At 42.8% G+C, this 16,669-nt stretch overlaps 2 protein-coding genes across 5 annotated transcripts in view; one reads left to right on the top strand and one right to left on the bottom strand.

Annotated features, from left to right (window-relative positions):
* The window catches only part of METAP2 (methionyl aminopeptidase 2), an 817,888-nt gene that overhangs the window by 321,531 nt on the left and 479,688 nt on the right, over positions 1-16,669 (bottom strand). The window lies entirely within an intron of this gene.
* Positions 1-16,669, top strand: part of FGD6 (FYVE, RhoGEF and PH domain containing 6) — a 137,919-nt gene that overhangs the window by 29,891 nt on the left and 91,359 nt on the right. For all 4 annotated transcript variants that reach the window (XR_007717551.1, XM_050747135.1, XM_050747136.1 and 1 more), the window contains exon 3: positions 15,927-16,071. Coding sequence is in view for 3 of the 4 variants with exons in the window: in XM_050747135.1 (XP_050603092.1) it covers positions 15,927-16,071 (145 nt within the window). In the remaining variant the exon portion in view is untranslated. The remainder of the gene's footprint in view (positions 1-15,926; positions 16,072-16,669) is intronic.

Genomic DNA, 16,669 nt, shown 5'->3' with positions numbered 1-16,669 from the left:
TGAAATTAAACATGGGAAATGAGCTCTAGGAGTAACCTGCTGCAAAACCGTGGCTCACATGACCTTAGTGTAGGAGTTCTTGACTCAGCCCTTGATGCTGGTGATGAGCCGTTTCACATGATTGATAATGCAGAAGCTTCTCTCTGAAGTCACTTTTTTTTTTTGGGACAGAGTCTCACTCAGTCACCCAGGCTGGAGTGCAGTGGTGCAATCTTGGCTCACTGCAACCTCCACCTCCCAGGTTCGAGTGATTCTTCTGCCTCAGCCTCCCGAGTAGCTGGGATTACAGATGCATGCCACCATGCCTGGCTAATTTTTGTATTTTTAGTAGAGACGGGATTTCACCATATTGGCCATGCTGGTCTTGATCTCCTGACCTCATGGTCTGCCCGCCTCGGCCTCCCAAAGTGCTGGGATTACAGGAATGAGCCACCACGCCCAGCCTGAAGTAACTTGTTTTTTTTTTTTTTTCCTTTTTCAGTTGGAGTCTCGCACTGTCTCCCAGGCTGGGGTGCAGTGGCACAATCTCGGCTCACTGCAAGCTCCTCCTCCTGGGTTCACGCCATTCTCCTGCCTCAGCCTCCCGAGTAGCTGGGACTACCAGCGCCTGCCACCTCGCCTGGCTAATTTTTTGTATTTTTAGTAGAGACGGGGTTTCACCGTGTTAGCCAGGATGGTCTCAATCTCCTAACCTCATGATCCGCCAGTCTCAGCATCCCAAAGTGCTGGGATTATAGGCGTGAGCCACTGCGCCCAGCCTGAAGTCACTTTTTGTACAATTCTAGACTTTTAAGTATATACAGCAATGATTTGTTTTTCTTAATATTATGTAGATAACACTCTAAATATATATATGTAGAGAGAAACAGTGAGTGAGCAAATGAGCTTTCTATATACCGGGCACGTTAGTGCATTGCTTATATTAATTTGTTTAATCCCCACAAAATTCTGTCAGATAGGCAATATTATGATCCTCATTTTATGGAGGAAAAACTGAGGCACAGAGAGGTTAAAAACTGACTCAATTTCACCTACTTAGTATGTGGCAGAGCTCAGATTTGAACACAGGCGGTTTTGCCCCAAAGGAAATATACTGCTTCTTTTGGGTAATCTGCTGTACCACCAAGGATCAGCAAACTTTTTCCATGAAGGGCCAGATGATAAATATCTTAGACTTTGCAGGTCATAGGTCTCTGTTGCATCTCTTCAGGTCTGCCAATGTAGTGCAAAAGCAGTGACAGATAGTACACAAACAAATGAGCGTGGCTGTTTTCCAAGAAAACGTCATTATGGACATGAAAATAATTTTCGTGTGTTACAAAATATTTTCTTTATTTTGTTTTTTTTTTTTTTTTTCCCACGATTTAAGAATGTAAGAACCAGGCTGGGCGCAGTGGCTCATGCCTATAATCCCAGCACTTTGGGAGGCTGAGGCAGGAGGATCACTTAAGGTTAGGAGTTCCAGACCAGACTGGCCAAAAGATAGCAAAACCCCATCTCTACTGCTCAGAAGACTGAGGCAGGAGAATCGCTTGAACCCAGGAGCTGGAGGTTGCAGTGAGCCGAGATCGTGCCACTGCACTCCAGCCTGGGTGACACAGCAAGACTCCATCTCAAAAAAAAAAAAAAAAAAAAATATATATATATATATATATGAACCATTTTTAGCTCATAGACCTTACAAAAACAGGCAGCAGGTTAGATTTGCCTAATCATGCTATACTATGTATGTGTGAGATATTAGGATGGACTCCATTCATTTGTTAATGCATTCATGCAAGAAAGGTACACTAAATTCTGGGATTTCTAGGGGGAACAAGAACAACTTTCAGTGCCTCTTGCCATTCTGCTTACTGGATGAACGATGATGATGTCTCATTTCTCATGCCTGCTTTTTAAAAAGCTGTCTTTATTTCCTGTCCATTGCATATAACAGATATATTCACATATCATTTAATCTTCATTGCAGGTGGTATATTATCTCAATTATTTTTTATTTTTATTATTATTTTTTTGAGATGGAGTCTTGTGCTGTTGCCTAGGCTGTAGTGCAGTGGTGCAATCTCAGCTAACTGCAACCTCCGCCTCTTGGGTTCAAGCAATTCTCCTGCCTCGGTCTCCTGAGTAGCTGGGATTACAGGTGCACACCACCATGCCTGGCTAATTTTTGTATTTTTAGTAGAGATGGGTTTCACCGTGTTAGCCAGGCTGGTCTCGAACTCCTGACCTCATGATCCTCCCGCCTCAGCCTCCCAAAGAGCTGGAATTATAGGTATGAGCCACCGCACCTGGCCTATTATCTCAATTTTATAGTATAGGGAAATGTAAACTTAGCCCAATTAACTAGCCAGTTACACACAGCCGTGAGTGGTGGACCCTGCCTTCAAATGCAGGTCTCTCAGGCTGAAAGAACATTTTTTTTTTCCTTCTCTGCTGCCTTTCCTTCCCTCTTAGAAATGTATGAAACTGTGATAAATGTTTGTGATCCTGTCAGAAGTGAATGTTTATTTCACTTGAATGCATGTTTATTTTCACTTCCCTTCCATTTTCCCTGACTCTAGCTTTCGAAGATATAATCTGAGTTTGATAGAAAAGTAGTGATTTTTTTTTGGTTTCCCAATCAAAGAAGCTAAAAATAAATACAGAACTAGTCAGCAGTGTGACTGGTGTAAGGACTCACTGATGCATGGGATTAAGAGTGGAGGAAGGGGCTGGGTGCTCACGCCTGTATTCCCAGCACTTTGGGAGGCCGAGGCAGGCAGATCACTTGAGGTCAGGAGTTCAAGACCAACCTGGCCAACATGGTGAAACTCTGTCTCTACTAAAAATACAAAAATTAGCTGGGCATGGTGGCTGGTGCCTGTTATCCCAGCTACTTGGGAGGCTGAGGCAAGTGAATTGCTTGAACCTGGGAGGCAGAGGTTGCAGTAAGCTAAGATTGCACTGCTGTACTCCAGTCTGGATGACAGAGTGAGACTCCATCTCAAAAAAAAAAGACTGGGTGTGGTGGCTCATGCCTGTAATCCCAGCACTTCGGGAGGCCAAGGTGGGCAAATCACTTGAGGTCAGGAGTTTGAGACCAGCTTGGCCAACATGGTGAAATCCCATCTCCACTAAAAATATAAAAATTAGTTGCGCATGGTGGTGGGTGCCTGTAATCCCAGCTACTCAGGAGGCTGAGGCACGAAAATCGCTTGAACCTGGGAGGCGGAGGTTGCTGTGAGCCAAGATTGCACCACTGCACTCCAGCCTGGGCGACAGAGCAAGACTCCGTCTGAAAAAAAAAAAAAAAAAAAAAACAGTGCAGGAAGAAATCCGTGTCCTTTCCTAACACCCTCTGCAGCTTCCCCAGGGTGCTGTCTCAGAAAGATGTGGATTCCTTATGGTTTTGGGGGGTTATTGATGATTTATAACTGGTCTAGAGTAGACCTTGAAGACATATCATTTGTGTGGATAAAATCCGAGGAAGAAAAATGACAAATAAGCTTACTCATGTGTAGTTTTACATAAGGAAGTGGACAGATTTATTCATGAACAATGACTAACCTCCCCCTCTGTGGCTCCTCATGGGCTCCCAAGAAGTCTTCCATCCTTTTTCCCTATGTTAGTGGGAAATCCCAGATATGATTGTGGTTCCTACTGGAAATTGATACACTTAAATAGGTTTAGATAAAATAACGTCTGGGAATGAAAGCAGATGTCCTTTGGTTTTAATTATTGGTTTCCTTGTAATTTCCCTACCCTTTCATTATAGTGGGGTCTGTATATAATGTAACATTTAGCATTCTGTAACATGGAATATGCCACATTTCTGGAACATGTAAATTAATGCCTGTAACTTGAAAATGCTTGAGTATGTATCATGGCAGAGTCTAGATGTATATGCAAAATATACTTAGGTAAAAACAAAGCTGACTTTATACACCTCTCAATGTAATTTCTCAGGATAATCTTATTAAAATCTGCCAGTGCACATGCTTTGTACCTCAGGATCCCAGAGAATGGCACCTTTTTTGGAGGTTGTTTTGTTGTTGTTGTTGTTTGATATAGGTTCTTGCTCTGTCCCCCAGCCTGAGTGCAGTGGCACAATCACTGCTCTCTGCAGCTTCAACCTCGTGGGTTCAAGCCATCCTCCCACCTCATCGTCCCAGGTAGCTGGGACCACAGGTGTATACCCCCATACTCGGCTAGTTTTTTATGTTTTGTAGAGACGGGATCTCCACATGTTGCCTAGGCTGATCTCAAACTCCTGAGTTCAAATGATCCTCCTGCCTCCGCGTCCTAAATTGCTGGGAGCCACCACGCCTGGCCTTGGAGGTTGTTTGAATTACCGCCTCTTCTCCCCATTCGTGAGGGAGGGATTTCTGCTTAGGGTTGCAGGGATGGCTGAGTACCTGATGTTCGACACTGGACAGGTGAGATCAATAGCAGTTTCTCAGTCACATGTAGTCCCAGCCTAGAGGAGGACACAGCATGCCACACCTGGCTACCCAGGCCTGTACTCAGGAACAGCTAGGGGCTGCAGGAGGCAAGCTTTATAGTACCAAGAGGGTGGGGGTCACTCTTGGTTCCCATGAGAGGATATGATTGGCTTGTTTAAATAACTCTGCTGGCTGGCAGGGAACTAAAACCCACTTCTAAGGGCTAGGCAGACACTGTGCCTGGTCCTTGTGACTAAGAGGGTGGCCAGGGGACTTTATCAGCAGAAGCACAGTGGAAGGGCAGTGTGTAGTGAGACCATTTGGAGCCCTCCTGATTTTCCCCAGACTTCAAGGCAGAATGTAATATTGGCCTTAATTTTCAGCCTTGCACCGCAATGGTTTTGTGCTGACTCACAATCAAGAGCATAGCCTGGGCCAGGTGGAGTAGTCATATTTTCCAAAAGGCTCACCACCTTTTCAGTGGCTGTTAGGATTATGATGACAAGACCTTAGATGAAGCAAAGGGGCGTGTACAGCTGACACCAGGACAAAGTGGTCACCCTATTAGAGAAGGTAGTCAAAGGGTGAGCTGTTTTCTCTCCTACCTTACTAACCAGTCTTGCCCCTCTTGAGTAGTTGGGATTACAGGCGTGAGTCACCGTGCCCAGCCAAGTTGTCTCTTTTTAGAAAGTGGTTCTTTCCTTTATCTTAAATTACTGTGGCTGTCTCAATCCCTTCTCTCTTTATCTGTTTAAGAAGGTCTCAGTAGGAAAAGAAAGAGAAGCAGTCAATAGAATTTGCAGTTTGAACGTTGCAACTAATTCAATATTATCTTCATCTGCCTCCTAAAAGAGTAAATGAAACATAGTAGGCCCTTGATAAATGTTTACTGAAATAAATGGCATCACCATTTTTATATATTCTAAGTATTACAAAAGTATTTGTAAAAATGTATGTATAGGCTGGGCAAGGTGGCTCACGCCTATAATCCCAGCTCTTTGGGAGGCCAAGTCAGGCGGATCGCCTGAGGTCAGGAGTCCGACACCAGCCTGGCCAGCATAGTGAAACCCAGTCTCTACTAAAAATACAAAAATTAGCCGGGCATGGTGGGGCACCTGTAGTCCCAGCTATTCTGGAGGCCTAGGCAGGAAAATCACTTGAAAACCAGGAGGCAGAGGTTGCAGTGAGCCAAGATCATGCCACCACACTCCAGCCTCCATCTCCAAAAAAAAAAGTATGTATACATATATATGTGTAAATATGTGTATGTAACTATGAAGTATTCCCTTGTAGCCATCCCAACCTCATTATTTATTTCTAATGGCCTTTATTTTTTCTGGCATCAAGTAGGTACAGACAGTATATTACATAATGAGGACATGAAGAGGAGAAATGATACTAAGTCAACTCTAACTTTGTCTTAAAACTTTTTTAGTTTTCAATAAGAAAAACATCATCTTTGGTGCAATAATGGAATTGGATTGGGAACTTGCCATATATACATATATATTTTTTCTTTTTTTTTTTTTTTTTGAGACGGAGTCTCGCTCTGTTGCCCAGGCTGGAGTACAGTGGCGTGATCTTGGCTCACTGCAAGCTCTGCCTCCTGGGTTCATGCCATTCTCCTGCCTCAGCCTCCCGAGTAGCTGGGACTACAGGCACCTGCCACCATGCCCAGCTAATTTTTTTTTAATTATTATTTTTAGTAGAGACAGAGTTTCCCTGTGTTAGCCAGGATGGTCTCGATCTCCTGACCTCGTGATCCGCCCGCCTCAGCCTCCCAAAGTGTAGGGATTACAGGCGTGAGCCCCTGCACCCGACCGGAACTTGCCATATTTTATTGGAGGCAACCTCAAGCTGTGTAGAATGCTTTTCTATTTGTATTAACAAGAAAGCTGTCCACATTTCGTGACGTGAATCCCAAATCTTTTTTTTTTTTTTGAGACGGAGTCTCGCTCTGACGCCCAGGCTGGTGTGCAGTGGTGCGATCTCAGCTCACTGCAAGCTCCGCCTCCTGGGTTTACGCCATTCTCCTGCCTCAGCCGGGAATCCCAATTCTAAGAAAGCAAAATTGATGGTACTTAAATGTTGCAGATTTATTTTATGTAGTGCTTGTTTCAGGAGACATTTTTGTAACAATTTATTCCTTTCTAGTTAGACCTGGATTCCCTCTAGCTGGGTTTGACCTGGATGCCTCCCAGCTAAGCTAGATGGCCAAGAGTGTCTGTTGGACTGTTTTCAGCATGGGGCTCTTCCTGTGTCGTTAAGATAGGACCAGGAACCCTGAAGCACATGATCATCTTTTCTTGCAGGTCAGGAAGCTCTCCCACAACCAGACGGAGAACTATGGGAGACGGACCCTATTATTATGTTGCTGTTCACTGTGGCATAGTCAACAAGTTGTGTGGTTACTCTGTGGGCCCTGCAGGCTGTTGAACAATCCCTCTACTGACTTCTGTTTTTTCTTTTTTAAAGCCATCGACTGGCTTGCCAGATCTCCCCTTCCTACCTATTATTTAGAGACTTAGGCTTAAGATGCTCCCAAACAAACAGCTACCAGCAGGAAGGGAAAGCCATAATTTATATATCTTATCAACTTAAGCAATAGTACAAAGAGATTTTTTTTTTTTTTTTTGAAGTGGCAATCTTGAAAATGTTTACACAGACCTCCAAGTCTGGGGGCTAGGGGATGAAAGGGAAAGAACAGGAGAGAATATCTTTAATCTCATCATCCTGGGAAGAAAATAAACTATCCCTAAAGAGTTTATATGCATATAAAAATATATGTATATACGTATAAATACATATATATGTGTGTGTATATATGTGTATATATGTGTAAATACATACAAGCTTTGAACCACCTTTTATAAAGCTTTTCAGACTCTGTGTGTGTTGGGGGGGTGGTCAACTTTGAAACAGTAAAAATGCATGTGATAACAACTTTTTAAAATGTACTGAAGGGCAAGTAATAAAATCTCTCAGCCAGGAGTGGTGGCTCACACCTAAGCACTCAGGGAGGCTGAGGCAGGCAGATCACGTGAGCCCCAGGAGTTTGAGCCCATCCTGGGCATCATGGCAAAACCCTGTCTCTACAAAAGAAAAAGTATAAAAATTAGCCAGATATGGTGGCACCCACCTGTTATCCCAAGTGCTTGGGAGCCTAAGGCGGGAGGATCATTGAGTCTGGGAGACGGAAGTTACAGTGAGCTGTGATCATGCCACTGCACTCTAACCTGGGTGTACTCCAGTCTGGGTAATAGAGCAAGACCCTGTCTCAAAAAAAAAAAAAAAAAAAAAGAGTCTGTCTTTTACTCTCAGGACTTTAGTCCCAGAGGCAACTGTACTTCAACTATATTTATCAGTTTTTCTCAGTGTGTTCGGGGACAGCCTGGTATATGCCAGCATGTTTGTGCACACACACACAAATGTACATACTTTTTATATGTTTTTGTGTATATGTACTCTTCTTGTTACTTCTCTATACAAATAGGAGCACACTCTGTGCCTTGATTTCTTTTTAACCTAACAATATTTCCTGGAGAATGATCTATGCACAGTAGATCTACCTCTTTTTTTTTTTTTGGCAGAGTTTTGCTCTTATTGCCCAGGCTGGAGTGCAATGGCAGGATCTCGGCTCACCACAACCTTGGCCTCCTGGGTTCAAGCGATTCTCCTGCCTCAGCCTCCCGAGTAGCTAGGATTACAGGCATGCACCACCATGCCTGGCTAACTTTGTGTATTTAGTAGAGACGGGGTTTGTCCATGTTGGTCAGGCTGGTCTCAAATTCCCTACCTCAGGTGATTCACCTGCCTCAGCCTCCCAAAGTGCTGGGGTGACAGGCGTGAGCCACCAATCCCGGCATTTTTTTTCTTTTTTGAGATGGGGTCTCACTGTGTTGTCCAGGCTGGAGTGCAGTGGCACAATCTCAATTCACAGCAGCCTCAACTTCCTGGGTTCAAGTGATCCTCTCACCTCAGCCGCCCAAGTAGCTGGGACCGTGGGTGTATGCCACCATGCTTGACTAATTTTTTAGTTTTTAGTAGAGACGGGGTTTCACCATGTTGCCCAGGCTGGTCTTGAACTTCTGCGCTTAAGCAATCTACACGCCTCAGCCTCCCAAAGTGCTGGGATTTACAAGCATGAGCCACCTCACCCGGCCTACCTCATTTTTTAAATAGCTCTTTAGTTTTAAACCTAGGGATTAAGAAAAAATAAACAAATAACTGTTTAGTAATTCGTTATGTGGATGTAACCCTAATTTATTTAACCAGTCTTTTATTAATGGCTATTGAAGGAAGATCCCTTTAAAACTGCTTCTTTATATTAAATCTTAATGAATGACTTTAAAGCCAATTACATACAAAAGTTGTAAGTATATGGGTAGGTACTCTTCTATTTTAAAGAATTTTGCATTCTATTTGTTTTTTAAACCATTTTCAGTGTTGTCTTGTGAGGACTGTGTTTTAAATAGCAGCCTCAAGGTACTGATTATGATTTTGGTCTTATTTTTTTATTTATTTTCGAGACAAGGTCTTTGTCCCTCACCTGCTGGAGTGCAGGGGCATAATCATGGCTCACTGTAGCCTTGACTTCTTGGGCTCAAGTGATCCTCCCACCTCAGCCTCCCAAGTAGCTAGGTAGCTAGGACCACAGGCACATACCACCATGCAATTTTTTTTTTTTTCCATAGAAATGGGGTCTCTCCCTGTGTTGCCCAGGCTGGTCTCGAACTCCTAGGCCCAAGCAATCCCCCCACCTCAGCCTCCCAAGGTACGGGGATTACGGACATCAGTCACCACCCCGGCCCTGATTATGTCTTTAGTCAGTAGCGTACAATTCTAAGAATCCTAGTAATTACTGGGGGAAGGTGATAGGAGTGGTATTTGCAAAGGTGGAGGTTGCTTCTGGAGAATGAAGCAGGCCTGTTTTAAAAATATATCCATCATTTGAAACCTGACATTTTACCCTAACAGAGTCACCCAGAGACAGTTTTAAACAGTTTCTGGTTTATATTTCAGGGAAGCTGGATATTTTTGTGTGATTTCTTTTTTTTGAAGCCATAGAACCCTAGCTTGCTAGTTTGAAAGTCTCAGTTGTTAAAACCTCTAAAACTTAAGAATGAAAAAATAAAACACTGATCGTGTACATTTTATGTTGTAAGTTTCTTCGTTTATTCATTTTTTCTGTCTTTCTTCCTTTGTTTTAAGTAACAAACTCCTGTGGTACTATCCCTTTAAGTATTTTAGTGATTTTATTTATTTTTATTTTGTGAATATTAAAGAGTTTAACTCAAAAAGTTTATATGCTACATATATACATTATAGGATTTTAAAAACTGAAATAGAGATAATAAAATCATTAATTTTTAAGTTAAAATTTGTCCTAACCTTTAATCGAGCAACCTCTCGAAAGAAGATTAAAAATTAATATATTTGATATCTTTATGATGCAAGGACATAAACAAAATTGATATATGTCCTTTTCTTTCCGGAGAAAGGATTTCTGCTATTATACTTCAATGAGAACATCAGCATCCATAGCCTTACGTATTACTGAAGCATTGATGTTTCTTTTTTGTGAAAGCAGTTAGGAGTGCAGAAAGACCGGCTGGGCGCAGTGGCTCACGCCTGTAATCCCAGCACTTTGGGAGGCCGAGGCGGGCAGATCACGAGGTCAGGAGTTCAAGACCAGCCTGACCAACATGGTGAAACCCCATCTCTACTAAAAATACAAAAATTAGCCAGATGTGGTGGTGCGTGCCTGTAATCCCAGCTTCTTGGGAGGCTGAGGCAGGAGAATCGCTTGAACCCAGGAGGCTGAGGTTGCACTGAGCTGAGACCACACCACTGCACTCCAGCCTGGTGACAGAGCGAGACTTCATCTCCAAAAAAAAAAAAAAAAAAAGGAGTGGAGAAAGACCTACTAGTTGATCTGGTTTACCTACTTTACCTACCAGCACTCAGAAGTCACACTGGTTGAACTTGATATTTGTTCAGTCCTGTCACCTGGCTCTGCACATACTTAAAATAATTGCACATTAGCCGGGTGCCGTGGCTCAAGCCTGTAATCCCAGCACTTTGGGAGGCCGAGGCGGGTGGATCACGAGGTCAGGAGATCGAGACTATCCTGGCTAACATGGTGAAACCCCGTCTCTACTAAAAATACAAAAAAAAAAACTAGCCGGGCGTGGTGGCGGGCGCCTGTAGTCTCAGCTACTTGGGAGGCTGAGGCGGGAGAATGGCGTGAACCCCGGAGGCGGAGCTTGCAGTGAGCCGAGATCACGCCACTGCACTCCAGCCTGGGAGACACAGCGAGACTCCGTCTCAAAAAAAAAAAAAAATAATAATAATAATAATTGCACACAATCTTGTATTTGAAAAACCTAAAAACATGATGTGAATATGTGACAATTGCTTTTGGAGGATGCAAATGACCAACTATGTCTGTTTCACAAGTTGTGCCATGTTTCCAAACTCATTTTGGTGATAGATCTCAAGAACATCACCTGAGTAAGGGATGGAGAAAACTCTAGAAGTGCTGTGTAATTGAGAACACCTGAAAAGAGGAAGAAGAAGGATTTTTTAAGTAGGTTTTTGGGACACAGTGGCTCATGTTGTCATCCCAGCACTTTGGGAGGCCAAGGCAGGAGGTTCACTTGAGGCCAAGAGTTCAAGAGCAGCCTAGGCACTATAGGGAGATCCTGTCTCTACCAATAAGTAAAGAATTAAATAAATAGATAATTAAATAGTTTTTTAAAATTGATTTGATTCATGGTTTTACTGTGACACTGGAATCTGCAGTCTTGTAAGGGAACTGAAGTAACAGAGGGAAACGTTTCCTGGTAAAACAAAATAGAAATAATTTTGTGGTGAAAACTGTATACCAATTTTATAGTTAGTGTACTATAATAACTATTAAATAACTTAAAATTTATTTTGCTAATTTAAAGCCCATAATGGTAGTTTTTTCCCCCCTCATTCTGTGATAAATATGAAATGTGCCAAAGGAACATGGTCACCAAGTCATAACGAGACAGCATTTGAAAAAAAATTATCACAACATCCTAAGGACAAGCAGGTTTCTGTTCAGTTTAGGCTAGGGGTAGAAAGAAGAGGAAGAGAAAGATCACAGAAGTTGAGATTTACATGTGGTGACTTGGAAATGAGAAGGAAACTTCTGAAGGTGAGGGAATTGGAAAGAACTTGTTTCTTCAAGCTTGGGAGGAATTACATGAAACATTCCTTGGTTAAGGGGCTCAGAATAAAATCACAGGCAAGAGAAGAAAAAGATAACTGGAATTTGTCAACAACAGAGAAGCCATTCTTAAGTTAACTCTGCTTCTCCTTTCCTTCTCTCGGCCATCCTATCCCTTATCCCTTCTCCTTGCTGGAATTTTTAATTTAGTTGGGGCTCGGAAGGATGTTTTTGTCATGAACCCTGGCAATTGCTGTGCTGGGTCATCATTGTACAGGGTTTCTGTTCCTAAAAACTCTTAGAGGAAATGGATTTAGTATGTTTAAAAAAGATAATTCCACTGAGTGTGGCTTATGCCTATAATCCCAGCACTTTGGGAGGCTGAGGCACGTGTATCACCTGAGGTCGGAAGTTCAAGACCAGCCTGGCCAACATAGTGAAACCCTGTCTCTACTAAAAATACAAAAATTAGCTGGGCATGGTGGCATACACCTGTAGTCCCAGCTGCTCAGGAGGCTGAGGCATGAGAATCGCTTGAACTAGGAAGGTGGAGGTTACAGTGAGCTGAGATCACTCCAGCCTGGATGATAGCGTGCGACTCTGTCTCAAAAATAATAAAATAAATTAAAATTTAAAAAGATAATTCCTTCTAAAAGAGGAGGACTTCACTTCAGATGTGACTTCTTACCTGAAAGAAAAATTTGATATGCTTCCAGTGGAGGATGTGCTGTAAATATAGAGAAACTAGCATATAGAAAAAAATAACTTGTAAAAAGTGATGACATCGTGTAGTCTTCACTTCAAATATATAGATTTAGCATGTGGAATTGAAGGAACAGTTACCCATCAGTAGGAATTCATATCTGACTTGACTTGTTTGTCTTAATTCCAGTACACTGGAAACAAACTGATTTTCTAGAAACTGCGGCTCCTTTCAGAAGCAAATCTGACTTAGGGTGCCTGGGGAAGTAGAGCCCACTCTTTGTTTTGGTTGCTTTTGCAGCTTACTTTCCTTTTACTTCAGATATCAAATTATGAACTAACTAGGCAGGAAGATGTGGAGGAAGCCCTGTGTCCTGTTCCTTTACCCCACAAAGCAGACAGTGTTAGGATGTTATCATTTCGACAGTGGGAAGGAAATAAATTGAAGAAGAACTCCAAACTATACAACTGACATCAGTAAGGAGTCCTTGTTTCATTATCAGAAATCTAAAATTGGCTGCATATGGTGGCTTACGCCGGTAATCCCTGCACTTTGGCAAGACTGAGGTGGGAGGATCGCTTGAGCCTGGGAGTTTGAGATCAGCCTGGGCAACGTAGCAAGACCCTTCTCTATTTAAAAAAAAAAAAGAAATCTAAAATTATCTAGGTAGATTCAAAGGCTGCCAACAATTGTGTGGGAAAATAGTGTAATTGTTTTAGAAATGAACATGTAAAATGTGGATCCTAGATTTTGCTGCTAAACCCATTATCTTTCCTTTAAAATCTGCTCCCTTGTTGTAATATTTGTTTCAGTTCACGTCACCCTCATTCTGCTGGTAACTTGGACTTGACACCTTGATGTCTTTCATAAGTGTTTCCTCCTCACCCGTTTACCCTAAGTCCTGATGATTTTTCTTTTTTTTTTTTGAGACAGAGTCTCACTCTGTTACTCAGGCTGGAGTGCAGTGACTCAGTCTTGGCTCACTGCAACCTTCACCTTCCTGGTTCAAGCGGTTCTCCTGCCTCAGCCTCCTGAGTACTGCAACCACTGCCTCCGGAGTTCCAGTCCTTCTCCTGCCTCAGTCTTCCTAGTAACTGGGATTACAGGCACACGCCACCGCACCCGGCTAAATTTTGTGTTTCAGAGCAGGTTTCGCTCTGTTGGCCAGGCTTGTCTCGAACTCCTGGGCTCAAGCCATCCACCCACCTTGGCCTTCCAAAGTGCTGGGATGACAGGCATGAGCCACCACACCTGGCCCTGATTTTTCTTCCTCTTATGTCCATCCCTTTCTCTTAGTTCCTGATGTAGCTACCCTGGTTCAGGCTACCTGCACCATTGAAATTCAACACCTGTTGCTTTCTGATACCATTTTCATTTATTTGGTGAAAAATTCTTGAGGGTCCATTGTGTGTCCGGCTGTATGCTGAGGATTCAGCTGGAAAACACAATTTCAATTTCCTTGTCTTTGGAAATTTACATTTTAATGAGGAAACAAGTCTACCACCAAGTGCAGTTTAGTGAGACAGTTAAAGGATTCAGAAGAGACACCAAAATCTCTACTTGTTTCATGGCATTGTGTTTTGATTCATGTAGTTTTAATATTTAAAACTTTTTTTCTTGTTTTCAGATGTTCACTTTGTACTTTAATCCCTCTTCTATCCCTAATGGATGTGGCAACACCTAGTTACTGTGTTCTTAATAATAGCCTTCCAAGTGATGTTTGACCAAGAAACACCTTTCACCCCTCTCTTCAGACAGAATAAACCTAATTTATTCACAGGTGCCACAGCCCTATTACTATCTGAATCTATTACACTTAGGAATCTAAAACAGTATCCAGATGGGCTGATTCAAAAAGCCTTTTAGAGCAGAGCTTCTCACACATAGACTGGGATTTTGTTACAGCATGGATTCTGATTCGGTGGGTTGTGGGCGGCCTGAGCGTGTGTATTTCTGAGGAGCTTCCGGGTGATGCTGCTGCCACTTGGAAATTGAACATGTGTTGTGTTAACAGGGTTTTAGAAGATGTAAAGAGATAAGGAATTAAAATTTTCTTCTAGCTATATGGGTGGATCCTATAGTCTGCCCATCCTGTTAACTCTCATTTGCTCTCACTAATCTCAGTCAACAATCAACTACCCGGCGGGGTTGGCTCTTATCCCTGCACCCAGAGACAGTGAGTCCTACCAGTGATCTAACCAGAAAGTTGCCATCCTCTATCCACCCCTTACCCCTGGGGAGTTAGTCTCCTGCATGTCTTGGGGAGCTATGATAAGGTGTGCACCCACCCCCGGCCATTGAGTAATGGAAAACCCCGTCTTTAGCAGTGAGAGGTGTTCCTTTTGGCACTCTGCCTCTAGCCAACTGGTTTGTGTAACCGTTGGGCTCCAGGAATGCCTTCTGAGGCAAGTCTGTATCCTACCATGTATAATCAGGAATTGGCAGAAAATTTATCTTTAGCTTTTAAGATTCCCGTTAGAGAGTCGTAACTTGTAACCTTGACGGTTGAGTGACCTGCCTGTGACCACTGAAAGAGCCTGCCAGAGTGGAATGCAACTGTCTCCTTATTCTGCTTGAGTGTTTTTCCTGCTGATTGTGGATCTTTTACTGGCTCCACCTGTGTACTCTTCTATTCTGCAGATATTCTTGTAGACTGAAGACAGAAAAGCAGTTGCTACAGGCAATTGGCTCCTGAATCTTTACAGCCAATACTAGAAGGAATTCTTTTCATCTCTTCTTAGGAAACTTTCCTGTGGAATTCCCCCCACAGATTGGATTGCAACAATGGCTTTTAGATTCATGAGATCTATGTTAAAACAAACGGAGGAACCTTGATGATATCAGGCTGATGAGGAGGAATTGGTAAATGGCCTGGTTCTGTGGATTTTTCCAAGTTCAACTTGTATCAGAATCACCCGGAAAACATTAAACCAGCTTACTTGTTATTTGCTAGGCCATGTGCCCCAGGTAGTTGTAATTGCTGGGCAAATTGCTGGGCCCTGTGCCCCTCCTAGTTCTAATGCAGTAGGTCTTAAGCATAATCTGAGAATTTGTAACATTTCCTCTTCCTCCCCACGTCTTGTAAACAGAACGGTGATGACCATAGAGCAGGGTACGTGTTCACAATTGCACCTGCACTGTTGATTGTAGTCACCATCATTACCCCCCAATCCTCATAGATTTGTTACTTGGTTTTTGTTGTTGTTTTAACACTAAGCCCCAAGGAAACAGCAATTCTTCTGGTATACCTGGCAGCCTTTTGTGGTAAACCAGCCCGCTTTCTGTAAGGCTTCTTAGTTTATTCTAGGAGTAGAGACCTGATCTTCTTTGGGAGGGATATATAGAAGCATAGGATGGGAGCAGCTGGGAAACTTGCTTCCCACCCACCTTCTTATCATTAAAAATTCAAAAAATTAATTTGAGTTTTTGGCAGCTGAGACAGGGGGAAGGAAGGGAAAGTTGGCTGATCTGGGTTTTTTCATTCTTCCAAATCCCTTAGATATACCTTGTTTGCATTATGAAGCTAAGATGTTGATTTGGTTTTTGTTTTGCTAGCACTCCTTGTTATTGAAGGTGACTAATACCTGCTTTCTGTTGAATGCAGTTCAGGAGCATCCCAGGAGGAACAGAATCATCTTGGTCTTGGTGACCTTCCCTCTGATGAGGAGGAAGTCATCAACAGTTCTGATGAAGATGATGTCAGCTCTGAGTCAAGTAAAGGAGAGCCTGACCCTCTGGACGATAAACAGGTATATTTTGATGCTTAATTGCTTCTTGACCTCCCTCTATGCTTGGGAATGATATTTGTCTGCATGATAGGCATAGAAACCCTCATGAGTTTTCTTAAAACTCATAAAACACTTTACAAATTTCAATTTAATTCCTGCTATAATGTGGCACCTAAAATATTCTCATGTTACCAAGTATGTATCACTTAGAGATTACTTAGTGATTTTTGAGAAATTATTATTATTATTTCGAGACAGAGTCTTGCTCTGTTGCCCAGGCTGGAGTACAATGGCACCATCTCAGCTCACTGCAACCTTCGCCTCCTGGGTTCAAGCCATCCTCCTGCCTCAGCATCCCGAGTAGCTGGCATTACAGACATCTGCCACCATGCCTGGCTAATTTTTCTGTTTTTAGTAGAGACGGAGTTTCACTGTGTTGGCCAGGCTGGCCTCAAACTCCTGACCTCAAGTGATCCACCCGCCTCAGCCTCCCAAAGTGCTGGGATTACAGGCGTGAGCCATGGTGCCCAGCAAAGAAATTCTTTTTCCTAATGTCCAGTGGCTTTCTTTTTGATAACAGAACCCCGCCTTGGAATTGTTCCCATACTGCTACCAAGTT

The sequence above is a fragment of the Macaca thibetana genome, chromosome 11, assembly GCF_024542745.1.
Source record: "Macaca thibetana thibetana isolate TM-01 chromosome 11, ASM2454274v1, whole genome shotgun sequence".
In the NCBI taxonomy this organism is placed as follows: domain Eukaryota; kingdom Metazoa; phylum Chordata; class Mammalia; order Primates; family Cercopithecidae; genus Macaca; species Macaca thibetana.
Note: the sequence above shows the minus strand (reverse complement) of the source record. Positions and strands in the feature narration are given on the sequence as shown.